The 21,202-nt window shown below is 32.6% G+C and overlaps 1 protein-coding gene across 1 annotated transcript in view; it reads left to right on the forward strand.

The window, feature by feature from the left end:
* LOC111686300 overlaps window positions 1-21,202 on the forward strand; it is a 42,979-nt gene that overhangs the window by 20,441 nt on the left and 1,336 nt on the right. The window contains exons 8-9 of the mRNA XM_023448656.2: window positions 10,463-10,628; window positions 10,759-11,009. Coding sequence (XP_023304424.2) covers window positions 10,463-10,628; window positions 10,759-11,009 — 417 coding nt within the window. The remainder of the gene's footprint in view (window positions 1-10,462; window positions 10,629-10,758; window positions 11,010-21,202) is intronic.

The following is a 21,202-nucleotide window of genomic DNA, read 5'->3' on the forward strand; positions in this document are numbered from 1 at the left end:
ATAGATAGATAGATTACGATTAAAATTAATCTAAAAATAAAAATTTGATACAATTCTCTATGTTTTTATATTCCGTGTAATGGAAAACTTTTTTCAATTTATGGCTGTTTTATTGAAAACAATATATTTATCAAGTTTATTTCGATTGAAAATCTTGATCTCAGTACAAGATATTACAAAAAATTATTGCAATCTTTTCGAAATGGGTCTCAAAAAATCTGTAATTTTTAGCTGATTGACGGAAAAATAATTAAATTTTTCTTAGAGTTTTTCTTGGGAGGAAATTGTATAAAAATATGTAAAATAATCAAAATTAATCCTTAAAAATAATCAACTAATTTTTTGATTAATTTTGATTTTTTTTTATTTTCATTAATTCCAATTAATCCCTGATTATTTTTAGAATATTTTTAATCTTAATCAATGATTAATTAAAAAAAAATAAAATAATCGATAATTAATCATTAATTTTACCTATTTAATAAAAATAATCTAATTAATAATAATTACGATTATTAATCATTATTTTACAGCTCTGATTAAAACAAGTATGAATGTATAGTCGGGCATAGCCGACCATATGATACCCTACACCAGTTAGTATGTTAAAAATGAGGATGGTTTGTTTTTTAACTTTATTCGGAAATATTTTTACTTATTTTTGGCAAAAAAAAGAGATTTTTTACAAGAAGGCTCAAAGAGGAATAGGAGGAAATATGTGTCTTTCCTTATAAATGTTGTAGAATTTAAAAGTGTTATTAGTGTTTTTAGGTGAATTTTGACCTTCAAGTCATTTTCTGAAGGGAGTTTGTATGGGGGCTAGGGTCAAATGAGTCCCCATCATTACAAAAATCGGTAATGTCATTAAAAGTTCTATAAAACTAAATTTTGCTGACTTTTGTTGACACAATAGAACATTTAACTTAATTATGAGCCCAAAGGCCCTATTCGGGGGGGTACGCTTCATCCATGGTATGCCAAATTTCATCCAATTATCTTGAAAATTGCGACCTGTACATTGCGCACAAGGTTTGCAAGGTTTGACGGACTTAGCATAATCGATTCAGAAAATGATTCTAAGCCGATTGGTATACTTTAAGGTGGGTATAGGACGAATATCATTGTATGTTACAAACATCAGCACAAACCCAATATAGTGAAGTGGTGTCAGGTATAATTAACATAACTACGAGCAATATATTCTGAGTTTGGTTGTACATATGTTGGCTAGGTGTAAAAGGGTATTTCGAAAATTTTTAACTGACTTTGTCTTAAGTCTAACATTATATCATACACCAAATTTCATTGATTTATATTTAAAATTCAAATGTTTTATGGGTGTTTATTTTGTCAGTCGTCTTACATTTTCATCCCACTTACTTTTTGTCCCAAAATTCAAAATTAACCTAATTTGCTTCTTATTTGTTATGGAAATATCGACTGTTCATAACTATATATCTGTATCATCTTGTATAAAACAAGAATCATAAACATTTAAACAATTTTAATGCATACAATATAGAAATAATATTTTTATTTTTCTTCACAATTCGAGAAAAATAAACTTTGAATATACCGGGACATGGAAGGAAATAGATAAATAGAGAAAAACAAAGATTTTTGGAAGCTGGGTAAAATATAAATCGAATATGTCGAAAACTCTCCCGCTGACAAAAGGACATCACTTAATCTAAATATTTGTAATAGCATCATATGCAGGTCTGTCAGATTTGCCGAATATGTCATAGTAAAAGACGGAAAATTTTTTTGTTGGTAATATAATGGTATAGTGAAAAGTCTAAGACGTTCTGTAAGACGATTTTTATTGAGTTGGAGAAGCATACTATTTTCGCTTTTTATAAAAATACTTGGGTGTTAAAATTGTCGTAAAATATAACAATAATATTTAACTAATTTTTCCAATTTACGGAATTTTAGAGATCTGTTTCAAAAAGATTGCAGAAAAATGTTTTAAACTTATTGTACTGAGATCAAGATTTTCAATCGCATTTCGTATTTAGTACATTAAAGCTCATCGTTTGGAGAAGTATTCCTTCAAAAAAGGTATCCACGGACACCCTAATTTATATATGATGAATTTCGTATCAAGAGAACTAACTTTTGAAACAGATGTCTTTCAAAATCCAATGTTAATCCTATTGAATAATAGATTAGAGAAATTGTTTCAATAATATAAATTAAGAACTTACTGAGTTACAGTGGGTCATAGTTCGCATTTTCGCAAATCATGTATTTCTAATCATCCATTTAATAAGTTACCAATTGTTCGTAGATAAGTAATTTTCCAAAATCTTTTCTGTATTCCAAAATAACTGATTTTAAATTGGAACAATACAAATTTTTTGTTACTTATAATTTCTATACAATAAAATTTATATTCATAAAATCAACAACTTTTATTTTTTACACATCATTTCATTCATTTTTGATTTGAATTAGAATCAAATATTTTTTTTTTTTTTTGCTTAAAATTATTTAAGGGGTTAGTCCATTTTTATAATACTGGGCTAAAACATTTTCGGGGAAATTGTCTGGTATGTATTCTTTTAGATATTAGCTATTATACATTTTAAGTTTTCAGTATATTGTAGAAGTATACAACTCCAAAACATGCCTCGAAGAAACGCCATTCAATATAGTAGAATCATTCTTTTTATAACCATTGGATTACAGGCTGAATGTTTCCATATCATTATGGTCTAATTCCAAAATATTGATATCTGGTTAAATATTATTTACGATGATAAAAATAAACCCAGAATCTTTGACCTACAGTGTTATTGTAATGGGCAACATAAGCGTGAAAATTATAAGTAGTAAAAACTTAAATCTACTGTAGAGGATGACGTTTTGTTAAGGCATGTTTTGGAGTTGTTTTCCGCTACAATATCGGGGAAATTGAAAATATATATGAGCTAATATCTACATGAATATATACTAGCCAACTTTGCTGGAAAATATCGATCCCAGTGGAACGAAAAGAGGCTTAAGATCCAGATAATTCAATTAGAAACAGAAGAACGATCCCAAAAATTCATCACGGTACGTTTAAATACAGATCCTTACAACAAAATATATTACTTTTAGATACATCAAGGTGTCAAATAAATCGCAATATTAAATTTTGGATTTACCTCTGGAAAAATGGGGAAAAATAAATGAAAATGTGGTCAAAATACGCCATTTTAATGATTTTACTTATAAAGATGGTAAAATCGCCCCAAAATTGTGGGCCAAATGGGCCAAAAATATGTCCCTTCGGTTCACAAAAGTATTCGAATTTTTCCCGTATTTCACATTTCATCATATTATACGAAACATAAAATTAGAATCAAATGGTTTTTTTGCTTAAGATTGTTTAAGGGGTTACTATCCCCCTTAAACAATTTACCTCTGGAAAAAAGGGGAAAAATAAATGAAAATGTGGTCAAAATACGCCATTTTAATGATTTTACTTATAAAGATGGTAAAATCGCCCCAAAATTGTGGGCCAAAAATATGTCCCTTCGGTTCACAAAATAAAATTAGAATCAAATGGTTTTTTTGCTTAAGATTGTTTAAGGGGTTACTATCCCCCTTAAACAATTTACCTCTGGAAAAAAGGGGAAAAATAAATGAAAATGTGGTCAAAATACGCCATTTTAATGATTTTACTTATAAAGATGGTAAAATCGCCCCAAAATTGTGGGCCAAAAATATGTCCCTTCGGTTCACAAAAGTATTCGAATTTTTCCCGTATTTCACATTTCATCATATTATACGAAACATAAAATTAGAATCAAATGGTTTTTTTTGCTTAAAGCGAGTCGCAAACTGGCTGAGGTTTTTTTTTTGCTTAAGATTGTTTAAGGGGAATAGTAACCCCTTAAACAATCTTAAGCAAAAAAAACCATTTGATTCTAATTTTATGTTTCGTATAATATGATGAAATGTGAAATACGGGAAAAATTCGAATACTTTTGTGAGGTAATTTTATGGACTTCCTTTAAATAAAGCTTAATTAATTTATGTAAATGAAGATTATTCAAATTATGAAACTTGTGATATGAAACCTAAGGACTGCCTAGTTAATATAACAGATGTATTTATTTATTTTGCAAACAAAAAATATTATTAAATTTGGTTTCTTTCCATAGAATACCTAAATTCAAATACTTATGAGAGACACTGTACATAGGTTTAGGTAAGAAGGGCAGCCAATCAATCAAGGATGAGTGGCTCACACGGGTCCACCTAATTGCGGTCCCGTGGTGTTACCCTAGTGGTCGTAGGGCCACGCTTGACTATTACCCTCTACTTCCAGATTTAAACCAACGGTTTGATTCACAAAGTTTAGGATATTCTTCAGGCATATCCCAGATAGCTCATCCAGACAAGATAAAGCAGCAAGGCCAAAACATTGTTCTCTGCTTTCATTGGAAGACGGGCAATAGCAGAGAAGGTGAGGTATTGTTTCCTCTTCTTCGTCATTATTACAACTCCTACAGTAGTCGTTATATTCGAGACCCATTCTTCTGGCATGATTACCAATAGTACAGTGTCCCGTTATGACTGATAGCAGCATTCTAATCTGTTCCCTGCGAAAGCTAAATAGCAAGCTGGGAGCGTGATATAGAGGCCAAATTGACCTCGAATTGAGACAGGTGGTTTCACCGAACCATCTGATTTGATAATACCTCAGCCAGTTTGCGACTCGCTTTATAGCAGAAATCTCTGCCTGTAAAATACTGCAATAATTAGGTAACCTAAAAGAGGATTTGATTCCATATCTTTCAATGTGAAAGCCACCACCTACTCTTCCACTCCTCTTGGAGCCGTCAGTGAAAACATTCGTTACACCATCTGTTGAGTGTGACTCGTGTGCTGAATTCCTATTTGGAATTCGGATGTGAAAGCGTCTGTCGAAGTGAGGTTTTGCAACGCAATAGTCTATATTAAGATGCAAAGATTCGATGTGTATAATTATTCGTGAGTGCCCTATACCTCTACTACCCGACCACGAACCACACGCGTTTAGTCTGATTGCAGAATTAAGGGCTAGTTGAATCGCCATTAGGTCAGCTGGTAACCAATTCATTATGGTTGGCGTTGGCGTCGTCCTCATTGCTCCCGTGATTAGGATTGCAATATTTCGTAAGGTACGTTCAATGGCTGCACAATGAGAAACGATTTCCAATGCCTGCCACCAAACAATAATACCATAAAAAAATGGGCTTAACAACTGCTTTGAAGATCCAGTTGAAACCTTTAGGGTTGACACCCCAGTTTGAACCAACTGCCCTCTTACAGGTGTAAATAGCTATATTAGTCTAATTTATCCTGTTTTGGATATTCATATTCCAGGATAGTTTACTGTCAAGGATTACTCCAAGGTATTTCGCATGATCAGTGAGATTGAGCCTTATTTCATTTAACTTCGGAAGCATGAAATTTTCAATCTTATACTTCCTTGTAAAAAGAACCAGTTCAGTTTTCAGTGGATTTACACTGAGGCCACAAACACTCCACTTGCTAAGCAAGTTAAGAGCAGATTCCATGCAATTTGATATAGTATCTAGGAATTTACCAGTTACCACTACCGCGACATCATCAGCATAAGCGACAGTCTTAATTCTCCTTTTATCTAGTTCATTTAGTAAGGAGTTCATAGCCACATTCCAGAGTAGGGGAGATAGGACTCCTCCCTGTGGTGTGCCACGACTGCCAAGTTTTCAGACATTGACTCCGCCCATCGTTGCACTTATGACCCTATTACTCAGAATTTTTACTATAAGCTGCTGAGTTTGCTGATCAACCGCTAGTCCATCAAGTGCGTCTATAATGGCATAAGGTTCGACATTGTTAAAGGCACCTTCAATATCCAGGAAAGCAACAAGGGAGTACTCTTTGTGCGCTAGTGAACTTTCTATATGTCCCACTAGCGAGTGTAGAGCCGTTTCAACAGACTTGCCTTTGGAATAGGCATGTTGTGATTTGGAGATCAATTCCGTAGGGATAGTTAATCTCAGGTGTACATCAATGACTCTCTCAAGAGTCTTGAGAAGAAAAGACGCGAGACTGATTGGTCTGTAGTCCTTTGGTTTCGTATGTGATGTCTTTCCCCTTTTAGGAATAAAGACTACATTATATCTCATACACATATGAGGGATGTATAGTCCCCCAAGACCTTATAGATAGATAGCAGCCATGGAATGACAAGATCTTCGTTCTTTTGAAGATCCGCAGGTATAATACCATCAGGACCCGGAGATTTGTATGGTCAAAACTATTAAGCGCCCATTGGATTCTCTCTCTATTAATGACTATAGAGCAAGTATCAGACGTTAAATGATCAGACGTTGACAGCCCGGAAAGTAAGTGTCCAGCAGAACTTCCAAGGATTCTCTGCAGGACATAGTCCAGGGCTTTTGAATATAGCTCGGGACAACATGTGAAGTAGACAGAATTTTGCGAAGCCGATTGGTCTCGGAAGAACCTTCAACATTCGTGCAGAAGTCCCTCCACGCCTTCCGCTTCGCATTTCTAGTCAAGTTTTTGAAACGATTCACTGAGGTCTTATAGGGTATCCAGTTATTGGTCCTTTTTGCCTCATTGAACAGTTTACGACATACTTTTCTAGCGTTTGCTATTTCAGTGTTCCACCATGAGGGATTGGATTTTCCTCTCTTGATGGAAGGTAAACAGGCAGTTGTAGTCGCCATACGGAAAGCATCCGTTAGGGTGTGAAATGCTGCGTTAATGTCCTCAGTACTTTCTAGAGTAGGGAGAGAAATTAGAAACGAGGAAAGTAGGTTATGTTGAACTTCCCAGTTCGTCCTCCTTCTATTTAGAATACTATTCATATTCCCTATTGTACCTAATATTTTATATTAGGTACAATTGGCACTTGGGAAGCTGATGTAAGAGACGACTTATCATCAGTTCCCGAAGGACGGTTTTTAACCGCCTTAGCGGTTTGGGCTGCAGCAGCTTTAGAGGTACTTGATGAGAAGTCCAGAGGTACCTCGCCACCTGATGAGCAACTACGAAAAGTTTTAAATTTATTAAATTCAGCCTGCCTGGGTGTACTAGCCTGACCTGGTGTGGCCGCCTGACTAGTACCCAGACAGTCGCATTCGACTTTCCACAGCCCATTACCGTTGTTGTGGAAGTAGGGTCCCCGGAGATTATGAAGCCCCTGACCGGGTACGCGCGGCATGCTTCCTTCTTCTCTTCCATGGTTTGTCCATTTTTAACCTACAGCCAGGTTAAACTGCCGACCCCACAGGGGAAACAGACGCAGACCACCAGCCGCCCAATATGGGAACAGACGCTGGTGGATTCAGACGGACGTTACACATTCAAGTATAAGGTTCATAGAACCAGCCGGACTTGCTTTCCACGAATAGCCGTAGAAAGCGTCTGATTAGCCGTCCCATAGGAAAACATATGCTACCAGACAGGGGGTAGCGTATGTGTTTACAAAATTATAAAACTCGCGATTAACTCGTTTCGACTCGACTGGAAATATTTAAATCGCTCGAATTAAACTCGCTAGCGAGCGAATTGAATTCGATCGGTATCCGTACCCTGACTTATATTCATTTTGCAAAGAAGATATATGTAAGTATGGTAACATTGCTTTCTTCATACCTGTTGCATATGAAAGAAAAATGTATGAATATACGACATAACCAAATACTGACTATACGTATATTTATTTGTGTTGAAGTTGGTATGAGTATGCTGAATATCATTGTGCGCTTTGTGTTTCACGATACATAATCATACATATGCTATAAATATAAAAACCTTGTCATTACTTAACAAGTAAGAGTTCTGTGCCGAATCTTATATACCTTCACCATGATGTGTTAAAAAACAGTCATTACAAATATTATTACAAAAAACAAAAAATACCAATTGTTGCCCATTTTATACGATCTAAATTAAACCGGGCTCCACATGCTTAACTTCATATTTTTAGGTTCAATATTATAGAAATTTTAAAAGGTACCCTTTTATGTATTCTGGACTAATCCGGGCTCTACATGCATAATATCATGTTTCTAGGTTCAATATTGTAGAAAATTCAAAAAGTACCAAAAAATCTCTTTTCGCAAGTTCTTACCTAGTCAAGGCCCAACATGCTAAATTTCATGCTTCTAGGTTCAATATTATAGAAATTTCAAAAAGTACCTTTTGAAGAACGAAAGAGTACCAAAAGTCTCCTTTTATGTGTTCTGGGCTAATCCGGGCTCTACATATTTAATTTCATGTTTCTAGGTTCAATATTGTAGAAAATTCAAAAAGTACCTTTTAAAGTACCAAAAAGTCCCTTTTTGTAGGTACTTACCAAGTCAAGACTCCACATGCTAAATTTCATGTTTCTAGGTTCAATATTGTAGAAAATTCAAAAAGTACCTTTTGTAGTAAGAAAAAGTACCAAAAAGTCTCGTTTGCAAGTTCTTACCTAGTCAAGGCACAACATGCTAAATTTCATGCTTCTAGGTTCAATATTATAGAAATTTCAAAAAGTACCTTTTGTAGAAGGAAAAAGTACTAAAAAAGTCCCCCTTTATAGGTTCTTACCCAGTCAATGCCCTACATGTTAATTTAATGTTTCTAGGTTCAATATTATAGAAAATTCAAAAAGTATCTTTTGTAGAACGAAAAAGTACCAAAAAGTCTCTTTTTATAGGTTCTTACCTAGTCAATGTCTTACATTCTAAATTTCATGTTTCTAGGTTCAATATTATAGAAAATTCAAAAAAGTACCTTTAGTAGAACGAAAAAGCACCAAAAAGTGTCTTTTTAAAGGTTCTTATCTAGTCAAGGTCCTACATTCCAAATTTCATGTTGTTAGGTTCAATATTATAAAAAATTCAAAAAGTACCTTTTGTGGAACGAAAAAGTACCAAAAAGTCCATTTTTATAGGTTCTTATCTAGTCAAGGTCCTACATTCTAAATTTCATGTTTCTAGGTTCAATACTATAAATAATTCAAAAAAGTACCTTATGTAGAACGAAAAAGTACCAAAAAGTCCCCTTTAATGTGTTCCCGTCTAATCCGGGCTCTACGTACTTAATTTCATGTTTCTAGCAAATAGCAACGTAACGTAACGTCATATTCATTCTTTGATTTGTGTTTATAAACAAGAAACCACAATAACAAAAATTTACCGTTTGATACTGTGTTTTGTTTTTGTTTGTTTATTATTGTTTTGTATAAGCATGCACGAAAAATGTAAATTTTTCATGAAATTTTCAGAGGTGGTCTCGGATTTTTACTCATATCTTCGTTATTTATGGACCAATTGGACTGATTTTAAATAGCGTTCTATTCGATCGTATTTCCAATAGAATTATTGAAAATTCGGATTTCGCAGATATCTGGGGTCTATTAAAAAAAAACTGATTTCAACATACACACAGACATCCCCCCGGGGGCATGTTACCTTGGTGAAAGCTACACCTTGGTGATATTGCAATATCCCGGGGAAAAGAGGCTGATCCATTTTGTTGGGTATTTCGGACTACCAAATATGTCTCTAGGTGCTGTTGCCAAACCAACAGGGCCATCTCAGTAGTGTGGTTGCGCGGGCTTAAAGAGGTTAAGGAATGCACTGGAGTGGGTCATTAGATGATGGGGATTGCATTTTGAATAATGCAATCTTTCATGACATCATAAGGGTGGTCACCTTCCGGTTTACCGGAAGATTGATTTCACCTGATGTTGGGACTCGTCACCCCCTTCTATTGACTTTAGACCAGTGATTGCTTTTTCCTTGTCGGGGTTTGCATTGGGATTGAACCCATGCTGCCTGTCATTCCGCAACGGGGCTACTATGGCAAGAGATTAGATAGCTCGAGTTCTTCAACAAAGTACTTGTACATGGACCGGCTCAGCCATGTACAAAAATTGCTACCTGAGTTCTTCATGAAGAATTCAGGGGCGCGGGTAGACCGTCTCTAGTCTATCCTGTGGGTGAAAAAAACCACCGTGAAATTAGGCCGTCAAGGCAGGTGTTCACGTTAAACTCTCGACTTCATACACACAGACAGACGGACATGGCTAAATCGACTCCGCTATCTATAAGGATCCAGAATATATACTTTATAGGGTCGGAAAATTATATTATAGAAATTACAAACGGAATGACAAACTTATATATACCCTTCTCACGAAGGTGAAGGGTATAAAAAACAGTTATAGATATCCCACTGACATACCATTTAGCGTCCAATAATATTTTAAGTTTGTTGTAAGTTTTTCTTGGACAAACAGTAAAAATATTTAATTTTTCAAAAAAATTGCAAACATTTTCTTTAACATTTTTGAGAATGTTTCTTCCGAAGAAAAATTTTGACCGATCTTGTTAAAAAAACTTCTATTTAATTTCATTCCAATAGGAAAACATTAGTTAGGTCACTTGACATGAAATCTTCATATATATTTCAGTTCAAACAGATCGATATAAGAAGCATGGAAATCAGATGTGGTTTAGCTGAGCCGAGCGATCGAGGATCTGCAGGAAGTCATACACAAATATCAGAAATAAATAGCAAGAAAACGGCTGATTATCAAAATGAGCAAATAGTGGACACCGAAGGCTGTGAAAACATAAGTAAGTATAATACAATATAAATAATATAACTATCATGGATAATTTTATAAACTAAAACCATAATTGTTGATATAACTTACATCTTCCTTTCAAATTTACTAACTATTTACTTTTTTTACACATCTTAAAGTCGATATAGCTGCCACAAGAAGCAACATTTCTGAACAAGAAGATATCGGAATAAAGGATGATGTAGCTGAAATGCGATCCAGTAAAACGGAATATTTAAATACCATTTCAAATCAAAAATCGTTCGATAACCAGAGTCAAAGAGATATAATAGAGAGATCTAATATAAATAGCATTAAACGTTTTACTTTACAATCATTACGTGATTCTCTGTATGGATCTTCGCGTTCAGCAGAAATTCCGTCCTATCAGGTACAATTAACTTATATTATTTATAGCCCATTCAAACCGAAGATTTTAATAAAAAAATTTATTTCGTTGATTGTTAAAATCATGTGTTGGCGCTAAGTTCTACAGATTTAGGATCTAATTTCGTAAATTGGCATTTTGTAAAATACAACTTAGGTATGTGGTAAATAATGTAAACAAGTTTCGTTATTTAGAAAAATGTATAGATCTTAATATTTGAGATGAAAAATACTTACTTGAAACTTCAAATTTCAACTTTTATAACATCATAATCGATGTTACACCGAAAATGATAGGTAAATCTATATAAAAGACTTTAGTATGACATACGATTTTCAGTCCTCAGTTCAAAAAACCCTATTATTGGATTTTGCCAGTCTTGAGCGATATGTAATTATCAGGACAAGGATTTCTGTGCAAATGTATGTTTACAGTCAGTAAATCAAAATAACTTTTAACTAATTTTCTTTTCGAATCAAAGAATTGGCATCGATTTGTTGTTGGTTATTATTGCATAAAATGTGTTAAATGCATAAATTGTATATTTTACTTTAAATTGCATATATTTTGCATATTTATAACATTTTAATTGCAAATTTTGCATAATTCTAAATTTTCTTTGTATTATATATATTTGTACAATAAATTGGTTATTTACATATGGGCAATTCCATGAAAAGGTAAACCACGACTGGAAAAACAAAACCCTTATAACTTCTACATTTTTGAAGATAATTCAACAAAAATGATCTTATCTTTTGTAGCACCAAAGAAGACTGTTGAAAATTTTTGAAATCGATATATTTTTACACCTTGTCGCCATACAAACGGACCCGAAAATGTTACTTTTTAGCTCATAATTCTATTAATAACAATACTATCCCTTCAAAAATGTTTATAAGCCTAAACCTCTATGCCGATTTTCATAACCATTGGACCTCATTTGACCCTAGTTCCATTCATAAAATAAAATTTGGCACAATTAAGTTTTATATGAATTAAAATCACACCCCAGAATTTTATGAGGATCGGTCCATATTTGACCTTAGTCGCCATATAACTCCAGATTTTTATTTTCATCTATAAATTGCTTAAACGTGTATATATCCTTTTGATATATTTCCAAAATATATATTTTACAACTTAAAAAAATCAGGAAAAAAATCTGTCACGTACGGTATTTAAAAATGTTCATTATACAATTATATAATTTTTTTATTTAAAAATGGATTACTAATGAACAATATGTACCATAGCGCAAGAAATTAAAACAAAAAAGATACACCTACAGAATTTGCAGATTTTCGTAAATAATTACATATCGCCATATTTTAATCCATGTTTTGGAAAACAAAGTTCCGAATGGGATAATTCCTTTTTTAAATATAGTATGCTTTAAATGGAACAGAATGACAAAATTGTTTTCCAATACACATGTCTATCACCTTAGCCCTTATTCAAAATATCCTTCAGAAAACTACTTTTACGTCCATAAGTCACTTAAAAACATTACCACACTTGTTTCGTTTAAGGAAATATTTTTTAGTGCACAAGCGCATATTTTGCATTTTTTAGTGCATGAAAGTCTTTGCTCTTGTAATTTATTTAAGATAATCTTTAGGTTTGTTTGAATACATTTCTATTAAAAGTAGTAAAACAAAAGAAAATATTCAATAGGCTTATAAGTATTCGAATTTAGGTAAACTATGAAAAAAACAAATTTAATAATATATTTTGTGTGCAAAAAGAAATAAATTAATTTGCTATATTGTCCAGACAGTTCTTAGGTTTTACATTTACTTAAATTAAATTAGCTTTTTTTAAAAGTCCATAAAATTGCCTCACAAAAGTATACGAATTTTTCCTGTATTTTATATTTAATCATATTACTTATACGAAAAAAAATAGAATCGAATGATTTTTATGCTTTAAATTGTTTTAAAGAGTTACTATCAACCGAAATGACATATTTTTGGCCCATTTGGTTTACAATTTTCGGGGATTTATACCATTTTTTTGTAATATCATTAAAATGCCAATTTTTGGCAAAATTTTTAGTATTTTTTTCCCAGAGATAAAACCAAAATTTGATATTGGGATTTAATAGACCCCTTGAAGTATCTGAAATAGTATTTTTACATGAATCTGTATTTAAACGATCCAAGATATATTATTGATATCATTATTCTGTCGCTAATTCAATATATTGGAACTTAAGTCCATTTTCATAATACAAGGGTCAAAAATTTTCGGGAAAATTTTCTTGTATATATTCCTTTAGATATCAGCTTTTAAATATTTTAAGTTTTCAATATATTGTGAAAGTGTACAACTGCAAAACATGCCTCGCAGAAACACCATTCAATATGGTAGTATCAATATTTTTATATACCAATGACGTCCAGGCTGCTTGCAACTATATAATTATGGTATAACTCAAAAATATCGACATATGTTTAAATATTGATTACTTTGATCAAAATAAACCCAAAATTTTTGATTTACAGTGCACAGTGGGGCAGAATAGAAATTTTTTGGAAATAAATCTGGCATTTCTAAACGGCTGATCCGATCGGGATAAAATTTGGCGTGAGCGTAGCCAAGGAGTATTCGAGTTTAGGTTTTGAAGATGAACCCCGCAGATGCTCCAGGGACGGAGCTGTGGCGGCTCAAAGTAGAGTACCTACGACATGTAAAATTTTTAAACTCGTGCCATTTTTTTGTTTTTCACCCAAATACAAAGATTTATATTTATATTTTTATATTTTCTGAAAGCGCTTGACGAGATCTTGAAAAAACATGCTTAGGCATACTACTTATCTCTTATAATATCCGAGTTATAGGCATTTAAAAATTTAGTGATACAAAATTTACCATACCTTGGTCCGCCTTTTTTTGAATACCGGGCGTAATTTTGGACCAAATGGACTCAATTTTTTCTTGTTAGTTAGACAACAAAATTTCCAATAATAAAAAAAAAATTTCAGATCAATGTCATTTACAGATCCAAAAATATACGTTTTTTAATTTAATAATTCAAAAAAATTTAAATTTTTGCCGTTTTTTTGCCCAAAATGTGTCTTAACTCTTTTATTAATAAAATAAAATTTTCTTTAAGAACATATAACAATTTTATAGTTTTCTAAAAGGTATCTTTACGCAGAACGCTTTGGCGTAAAAAACTTGTCCTATTTTTTTGAAAATGTTGCCACTGCGTCCTTCCGAATATGACCTATTTTTTTTTTATCAAAACTTCAACTTTGGGCGACATGTTCTAAAATCCCAAAGCTGGGATCAGAAAACTGAAAGCAGTTTTGGAAACCTCAATATGTTTTCTATTTATTCCAAGAGTATTTTCCCAGCCCTGAAAGAAATGTGGATCCTATGGGCAAAAATGTAAAAAATCCCATTTTTGGGATTTTCATTCCTATTTTTGGGAATTGCGGGATGCCCTTTGACCTTTTCAATTTTTTTTTGCATTTTCTTATTTGAAATGACAAATTTAACAAGCGTTGAAGATTTCATTGAGTTTTGTTCATAAATAAAGATTTTGTCATATATTACATATTTGTTAAATTTCTAAAACTATGATTTATATCAAAATTTTAATAGGGTCGCAGATAGCTACAACAATTTAGTCCATATTTATCCCTTAATATCTATTTTAGTTAGATATGAAAATTTCAAGCCAATATCTCAATTACATTCAAAAATATGTTCATTTAAACCTGTATCCTTTAATTTCATATTTTTCATATTTTAGTATTAAATATGACAGAACATGTTTAAATCTTATATTTACCTATTTTCTATTTGTTTGCTTATCCTTATAATTGAAAGGTCCTATTATGCTTAAGTTTTCAGAAATTTATAACTATTTTTTACCTAAATTTTTTCGACAGATCATTTCGTTCTGTTTCGTTTATGATCATGTAGGTAAAAATATACAGGTAATGATAATTTCGATTCATTCACTAATAAGAAATATCAATGACTGAATTACAGGTTATAGTAATATAGCCCTAAATGTTAATAGGTAGACAGTTCGTATTTTTATACCCACCATCAAAAAAGATGGGGGGTATATTGTTTTTGTCATTCCGTTTGTAACACATTGAAATATTCGTCTAAGACCCATAAAAGTATATATATTCTGGGTCCTTATTAGATTCTAAGACGATCTAGCCATGTCCGTCCGTCTGTCCGTCTGTCTGTCTGTTGAAAACACGATAGAGTCCAAACAGAAGTAGCTAGCGAGCTGAAATTTTGCACAGTTACTTATAGTTGACTCAGTTCGTTTGGTATTGAAAATGGGCAATATCGGTCCACGATGTCGCCTAGCCCCCATATAAGGCCCCCCCTTAGAAAATGACATTATCACCCATAACTTACTAACAAAAGCATCAATAGCGGTATAATTCAGCACAAACATGTTTTATGGGGACATAAATCTTTTCGTAGAATTTTATAAGGATCGGTCCATAATTGACCCTACCCCCCATATAAAGTCCCCTTCAGAAAATGACTTTATCGCTCACAACTGACTAACAGAAGCATCAATAGCGGTGTAATTCGACAAAAACATGTTTTATGGTGACATAAATCTCTTCGTAGAATTTTATAAGGATCGGTCCATAATTGACCCTACCCCTCATATAAAGTCCCCTTCAGAAAATGACTTTATCGCCCATAACTGGCTAAGAGAAGCATCAATAGCAATGAAATTCAGCACAAACACGTTCTACGGGAACATAAATCTCTTCGTAGAATTTTATAAGGATCGGTCCACAATTGACCCAACCCCCCATACAAAGTCCCCTTCAGAAAGTGACTTTATCGCCCATAACTGCCTAACAGAAGCATCAAGAGAGGTTTTATTTGGTACAAACATGCTTTATGAGGACATAAATCTCTCCGTAGAATTCTATAAGGATCGGTCCATAATTGACCCTAACCCCCATATAAAGTCCCCTTCGGAAAATTACTTTATCGCCCATAACTGGTTAAGAGAAGCATCAATAGCAGTGAATTTCGGCACAAATATGTTTTACGGAAACTTAAATCTCTTTTTAGAATTTTATAAGGATTAGTCTATAATTGACCCTATCCCACCTATAAGGTCCCTTTCAGAAAACGACTTTAATGCTCATATCTACCTTAAGAAGCATATATATCACAATAATATTCGACATACAAAAGTTTTACAGCAACTAAAATCATTTTCATAAATTTTATAAGGATGGGTCCATTATTGTCTGACCCCCCAATAAGGTCCCCTTTAGGCAATAAATTCATCGCTCATTACTACAAAATTCTACATAAACAAGTTTCGTGCGAGCCAAAATCTCCCTATCAATTTTTATAAGGATCGATCCTTATAATCCTTATCTCCCATATAAGGTCGCCTTGACTTTAATGCTCATATCTGCTCATAAAATATATATAAAGCAATAAAATTCGACAAAAAAAGTTTTATAGAAACTAAAATCATTTTCTTGAATTTAATGAGAATGGGTCCATAATTGAACCTACCAAGGTCCCCTTCTGAAAATGATTTTAAGACTTATTACTGACTCAAAAATGTGAGTACATCAGTAAAATTCTACATAAAGATGAATGATTTGATGGTGGGTATATAAGATTCGGCATGGCCGAATATAACACTCTTACTTGTTTACTTTGGAATACCTGTATCGGAAATGACAAGAATTGGTATATAAGTAAACTTCTCAGATTTTAAGTACCATATTTAATAAATCTACAATGAAGATTACATTAAAGTACGAAGAGTTGTGTTCCGTTTTATGGAGTGTATCTTCAAAAGGGTCAGAAAGAATTGAAGACATTTCAAATTATATAAAAACTACATATAGTAGAAAAGTAGACAAAACAGGCATATCAAAAATTGAAAACTTTTTGATGTAAAAAGTAAGTCTGTGGATGGAAATCAAAAGAAATTTCGATTAAAATTTTGTAGTTGGATGGAAACTACTACGGAAATCTCAACTTACAACACATCAGCAGGAGCGCCTTGCAAGTCATACGAAGACTTATGTTCAAGGTCAAAAAAAAGAGGGTCACACAAAAACTTTTTTCAATCTATGAGGAAATTGCTGATACATTTAACGAAATGCTGAAAAAGGAAAACCAACCTATGGATGCCGTACATATTGCAACTATTCTTCCTAATGCATCACCAAAACGACTTAAGCGAATTGTGGAAAGTATACCAACTCCAACATCACAATCAAATTTTACTGAAGAGGAAGCAATAGCGCTTATGTTGGAACTGGGTCTCAGTCGAAATAAGTACCAAATATTAAGGAAAGCTCTCCATGAAAAAGGACACAATATATTACCATCATACAAGGCGATCCAGGAAAAAAACAAGCTATCCTACCATCACCTATTGCTGTTAATGATGTGGAAGCTTGTATTGATATATCATCTTTGCTCGAAAACACAGCATCAAGAATTGTGTCAGACTTTTCAGAAGACCAACTAAGGAAAATTCATAACTGTGATGTTGTCTTAATGTGTAAGTGGGGATGTGACGGTTTATCAGCACTTCCAGAATACAAACAAGCTTGTGGAAGTCGGACATTAGCAGACTACAAAAGTGTATTTATGTCATCATTAGTGCCATTACGAATTCGTTCATATTCCCTTAATCCATCATCGTCAAGCATCGGAAATTCATTTGAAGATATATGGATCAATACAACTCCGGGTTCAAAAAATTTTTGTAGACCCATTGGATTAGAATATATAAAGGAGTCAAAGAAAACAACAAAAGATTTAGTGGAATATTTAAAAGATGAAATAAATGCACTGGAGCCCATTTGCATAAAAATAAAGGAATTCTCTATTAACGTATCATATCAGCTAAGCTTAAAAATGATTGATGGAAAGGTCAGCAATACCATAACAGAAACTTCTTCCTTCTGGAGATGCTCAATATGTAATGAGAAAAAGTCGCAATTCTCAAATATAGACAAAGCAGAAGTATTAATGAAGAAGTCCTGTCTTTCGGAATTTCACCACTTCATGCCAGAATACGATTTTTGGATTACTTTTTACACATAGCATACGACCTCAAATATGGAAGTGAGCAGAGAATCTTACTAAATCAACAAAAAATAATGAAGAATTGAAAGAACTGAGAGCTGCGGAAAAAAGCAGAATCCAAGAAGAATTTAAAGTTCAGATGGGATTAAACATGGACAAACCACTTCCAAGTTGCGGTAGTACAAATGACGGTAATACGGCGAGAAGGTTTTTCGTGATTTTGAAATTACTTTAAAAATAACTGGAATCGACAAGGAGTTGCTTTTAATGGCACTGAATAGTAAACATAAAATTAATGGAAATCGATTTGGGGAATATACATCTGAAATTTCTAAATTACTTGTATCTCTGTATCCATGGAGGGAACTAACACAAACAGTAAACAAAGTATTGTGTCATGGTCAAATAATAATTGAATCGAATATTCTTCCACTTGGAGAGTTAACAGAAAAAGCCCAGGAAGCGAGGAATCGAGATTTTAAGCATGTTCAACTTTTCAGCTTAAGAAAATGCTCCAGGCAATCACAGAATGAAGATATTTTTAATAGTTTACTTCTATCTTCTGATCCTGTTCTTTCAACTATGCAAAAAAGATGGATTTGTTATGAAACTCTATCATCTCAAAACGAGGAAGATTTAAAGGACTTATATTACCCTCAGGATATGTATACCGATATGACAGATTATTTTATAGAAAATAAGTAGTGTTAGGAATTAACAATATAAGTAGGTTGTAAGAATTAATTGTATTATGTTTAAGATAAACAGTTCAAATAAAAAAGCTATTATACTAACTGATGATATTGTATTAAATTGTGTTTTATATTTCGGTGGGCGGGAAAGGTGGTTTGTGTGGGGTGATTAAGGTGTTGTTGTGCGTGGCTCATAATAAAATTATATTTTTTATTGTATATACAATGTTATAGTCTTTAATAAAATAATTAACTAAATAATTTTTAAAAATTGTCCAAATATTTTATTCAACACTAAATGTATGTTCTGTCATACTTAATACTAAAATATGAAAAAGATGAAATTAAAGGACACAGGATTAAATGAACATTTTTTTGTATGTAATTGAGATATTGGCTTGAAATTTTTTGTAAAGGGTCAAGAATTTCCATATCTAACTAAAAAAAGATATTAAGGGATAAATATGGACTAAATTGTTGTAGCTATCTGCGACCCTATTAAAATTTTGATATAAATCATAGTTTTAGAAATTTAACAAATATGTAATATATGACAAAATCTTTATTTATGAACAAAACTCAATGAAATCTTCAACGCTTGTTAAATTTGTCATTTCAAATGCAAAAGAAAAATTGAAAAGGTCAAAGGGCATACCGCAATTCCCAAAAATAGGAATGAAAATCCCAAAAATGGAATTTTTTACATTTTTGCCCATAGGGTCCACATTTCTTTCAGGGCTGGGAAAATACTTTTGGAGTAAATAGAAAACATATTGAGGTTTCCAAAACTGCTTTCAGTTTTCTGATCCCAGCTTTGGGATTTTAGGACATGACGCCCAAAATAGAAGTTTTGACAAAAAATAGGTTATATTCGGAAGGATGCAGTGGCAACATTTTCAAAAAATAGGACAAGTTTTTTACGCCAAAGCGTTCTGCGTAAAAATACCTTTTAGAAAACTATAAAATTGTTATATGTTCTTAAAGAAAATTTTATTTTATTAATAAAAGAGTTAAGACACATTTAGGGCAAAAAAACGGCAAAAATCTAAATTTTTTTGAATTTTTAAATTAAAAAACGTATATTTTTGGATCTGTAAATGATATTGATCTGAAATTTTTTGTATATTATTGGAAATTTGTCTAAGTAACAAGAAAAAATTGAGTCCATTTGGTCCAAAATTACGCCCGGTATTCAAAAAAAGGCGGACCAAGTTATGGTAAATTTTGTATCTAAAAATTTTGTATAAAAATCTTTGTATTTGGGTGAAAAACAAAAAAATGGCACAAGTTTAAAAATTTTACATGTCGTAGGTACCCTACTTTGAGCCGCCACAGCTCCGTCCCTGGGGCATCTGCGGGGTTCATCTTCAAAACTTAAACTCGAATACTCCTTGGCTACGCTCACGCCAAATTTTATCCCTATCGGATCAGCCGTTTAGAAACGCCAGATTTATTTCCAAAAAATTTCCATTCTGCCCCACTGTGGCAGTGTTATTGTAATGGGCAACATAAGCGTGAAAGTTACGAATAGTAAAAACTGAAATTTACTGTATAGGATGACGTTTTGTAAAGACATGTTTTGGAATATATTAGTGCTAATATGTTCATGAATGTATACTAGCCAACTTTGTCGGAAAATATCGACCCTAGTGGTACGAAAAGGGACTTAAGAACCATACAATGCAATTAGAAACAGAAGAACGACACCAAAGTACAGATCTTTAAAATTATTATTTTTATATACCTCAAGGGGTCTATTAAATCCCAATATTAAAGTTTGGTTTTATTTCTGAAAAAAAAAGAAAAAAATGCAAATATGATCAAAAATCGCCATTTTAATGCTATTACATGAAAAGATGGTACAAATGCTCCAAAATTGTGGAACAAATGGGCCAAATTTCGGTTGATAGTAACCTCTTAACACAATTTTAAGCAAAAAACCACTCGATTATAATTTTTGTGTTTCGTATAATATGGTCATATATGAAATACACGAAAAATTCGAATACTTCTGGGAGGCAATTTTATGGACTTTTTTTAAAAAAAAATTAAATTAATTGAGGTAAATGTAACTTTTCCAAATTTTAAAGAGTGTGATATTATACCTTAGGACTTTCTAGACAAAAAAACAAATGTATGTGCTAATTTTCATCCAATTATCTTGAAAATTGCGGGCTGTACCTTGCGCACAAGTTTCGTTATAGGACAGGCAGTCAGACGCACGACATAGCTTAATTGAGTCAGAAAATGATTCTAAGCCGATTGGTGGGTATATGACGAATATTTTTGTATGTTATAAACATCAGCACAAACCCAATATACCAACTAGAGTGGTATAGGGTATAAAAATGTTAAAACTAGAAATTTTTTTTGTAAACGTACGGAATTTTTGAAATAAAGAAATTTAAAATATGTTGTCAATAAATAAAAAAGAAA

The sequence above is a fragment of the Lucilia cuprina genome, chromosome 4 (assembly GCF_022045245.1).
Source record: "Lucilia cuprina isolate Lc7/37 chromosome 4, ASM2204524v1, whole genome shotgun sequence".
Taxonomy (NCBI): domain Eukaryota; kingdom Metazoa; phylum Arthropoda; class Insecta; order Diptera; family Calliphoridae; genus Lucilia; species Lucilia cuprina.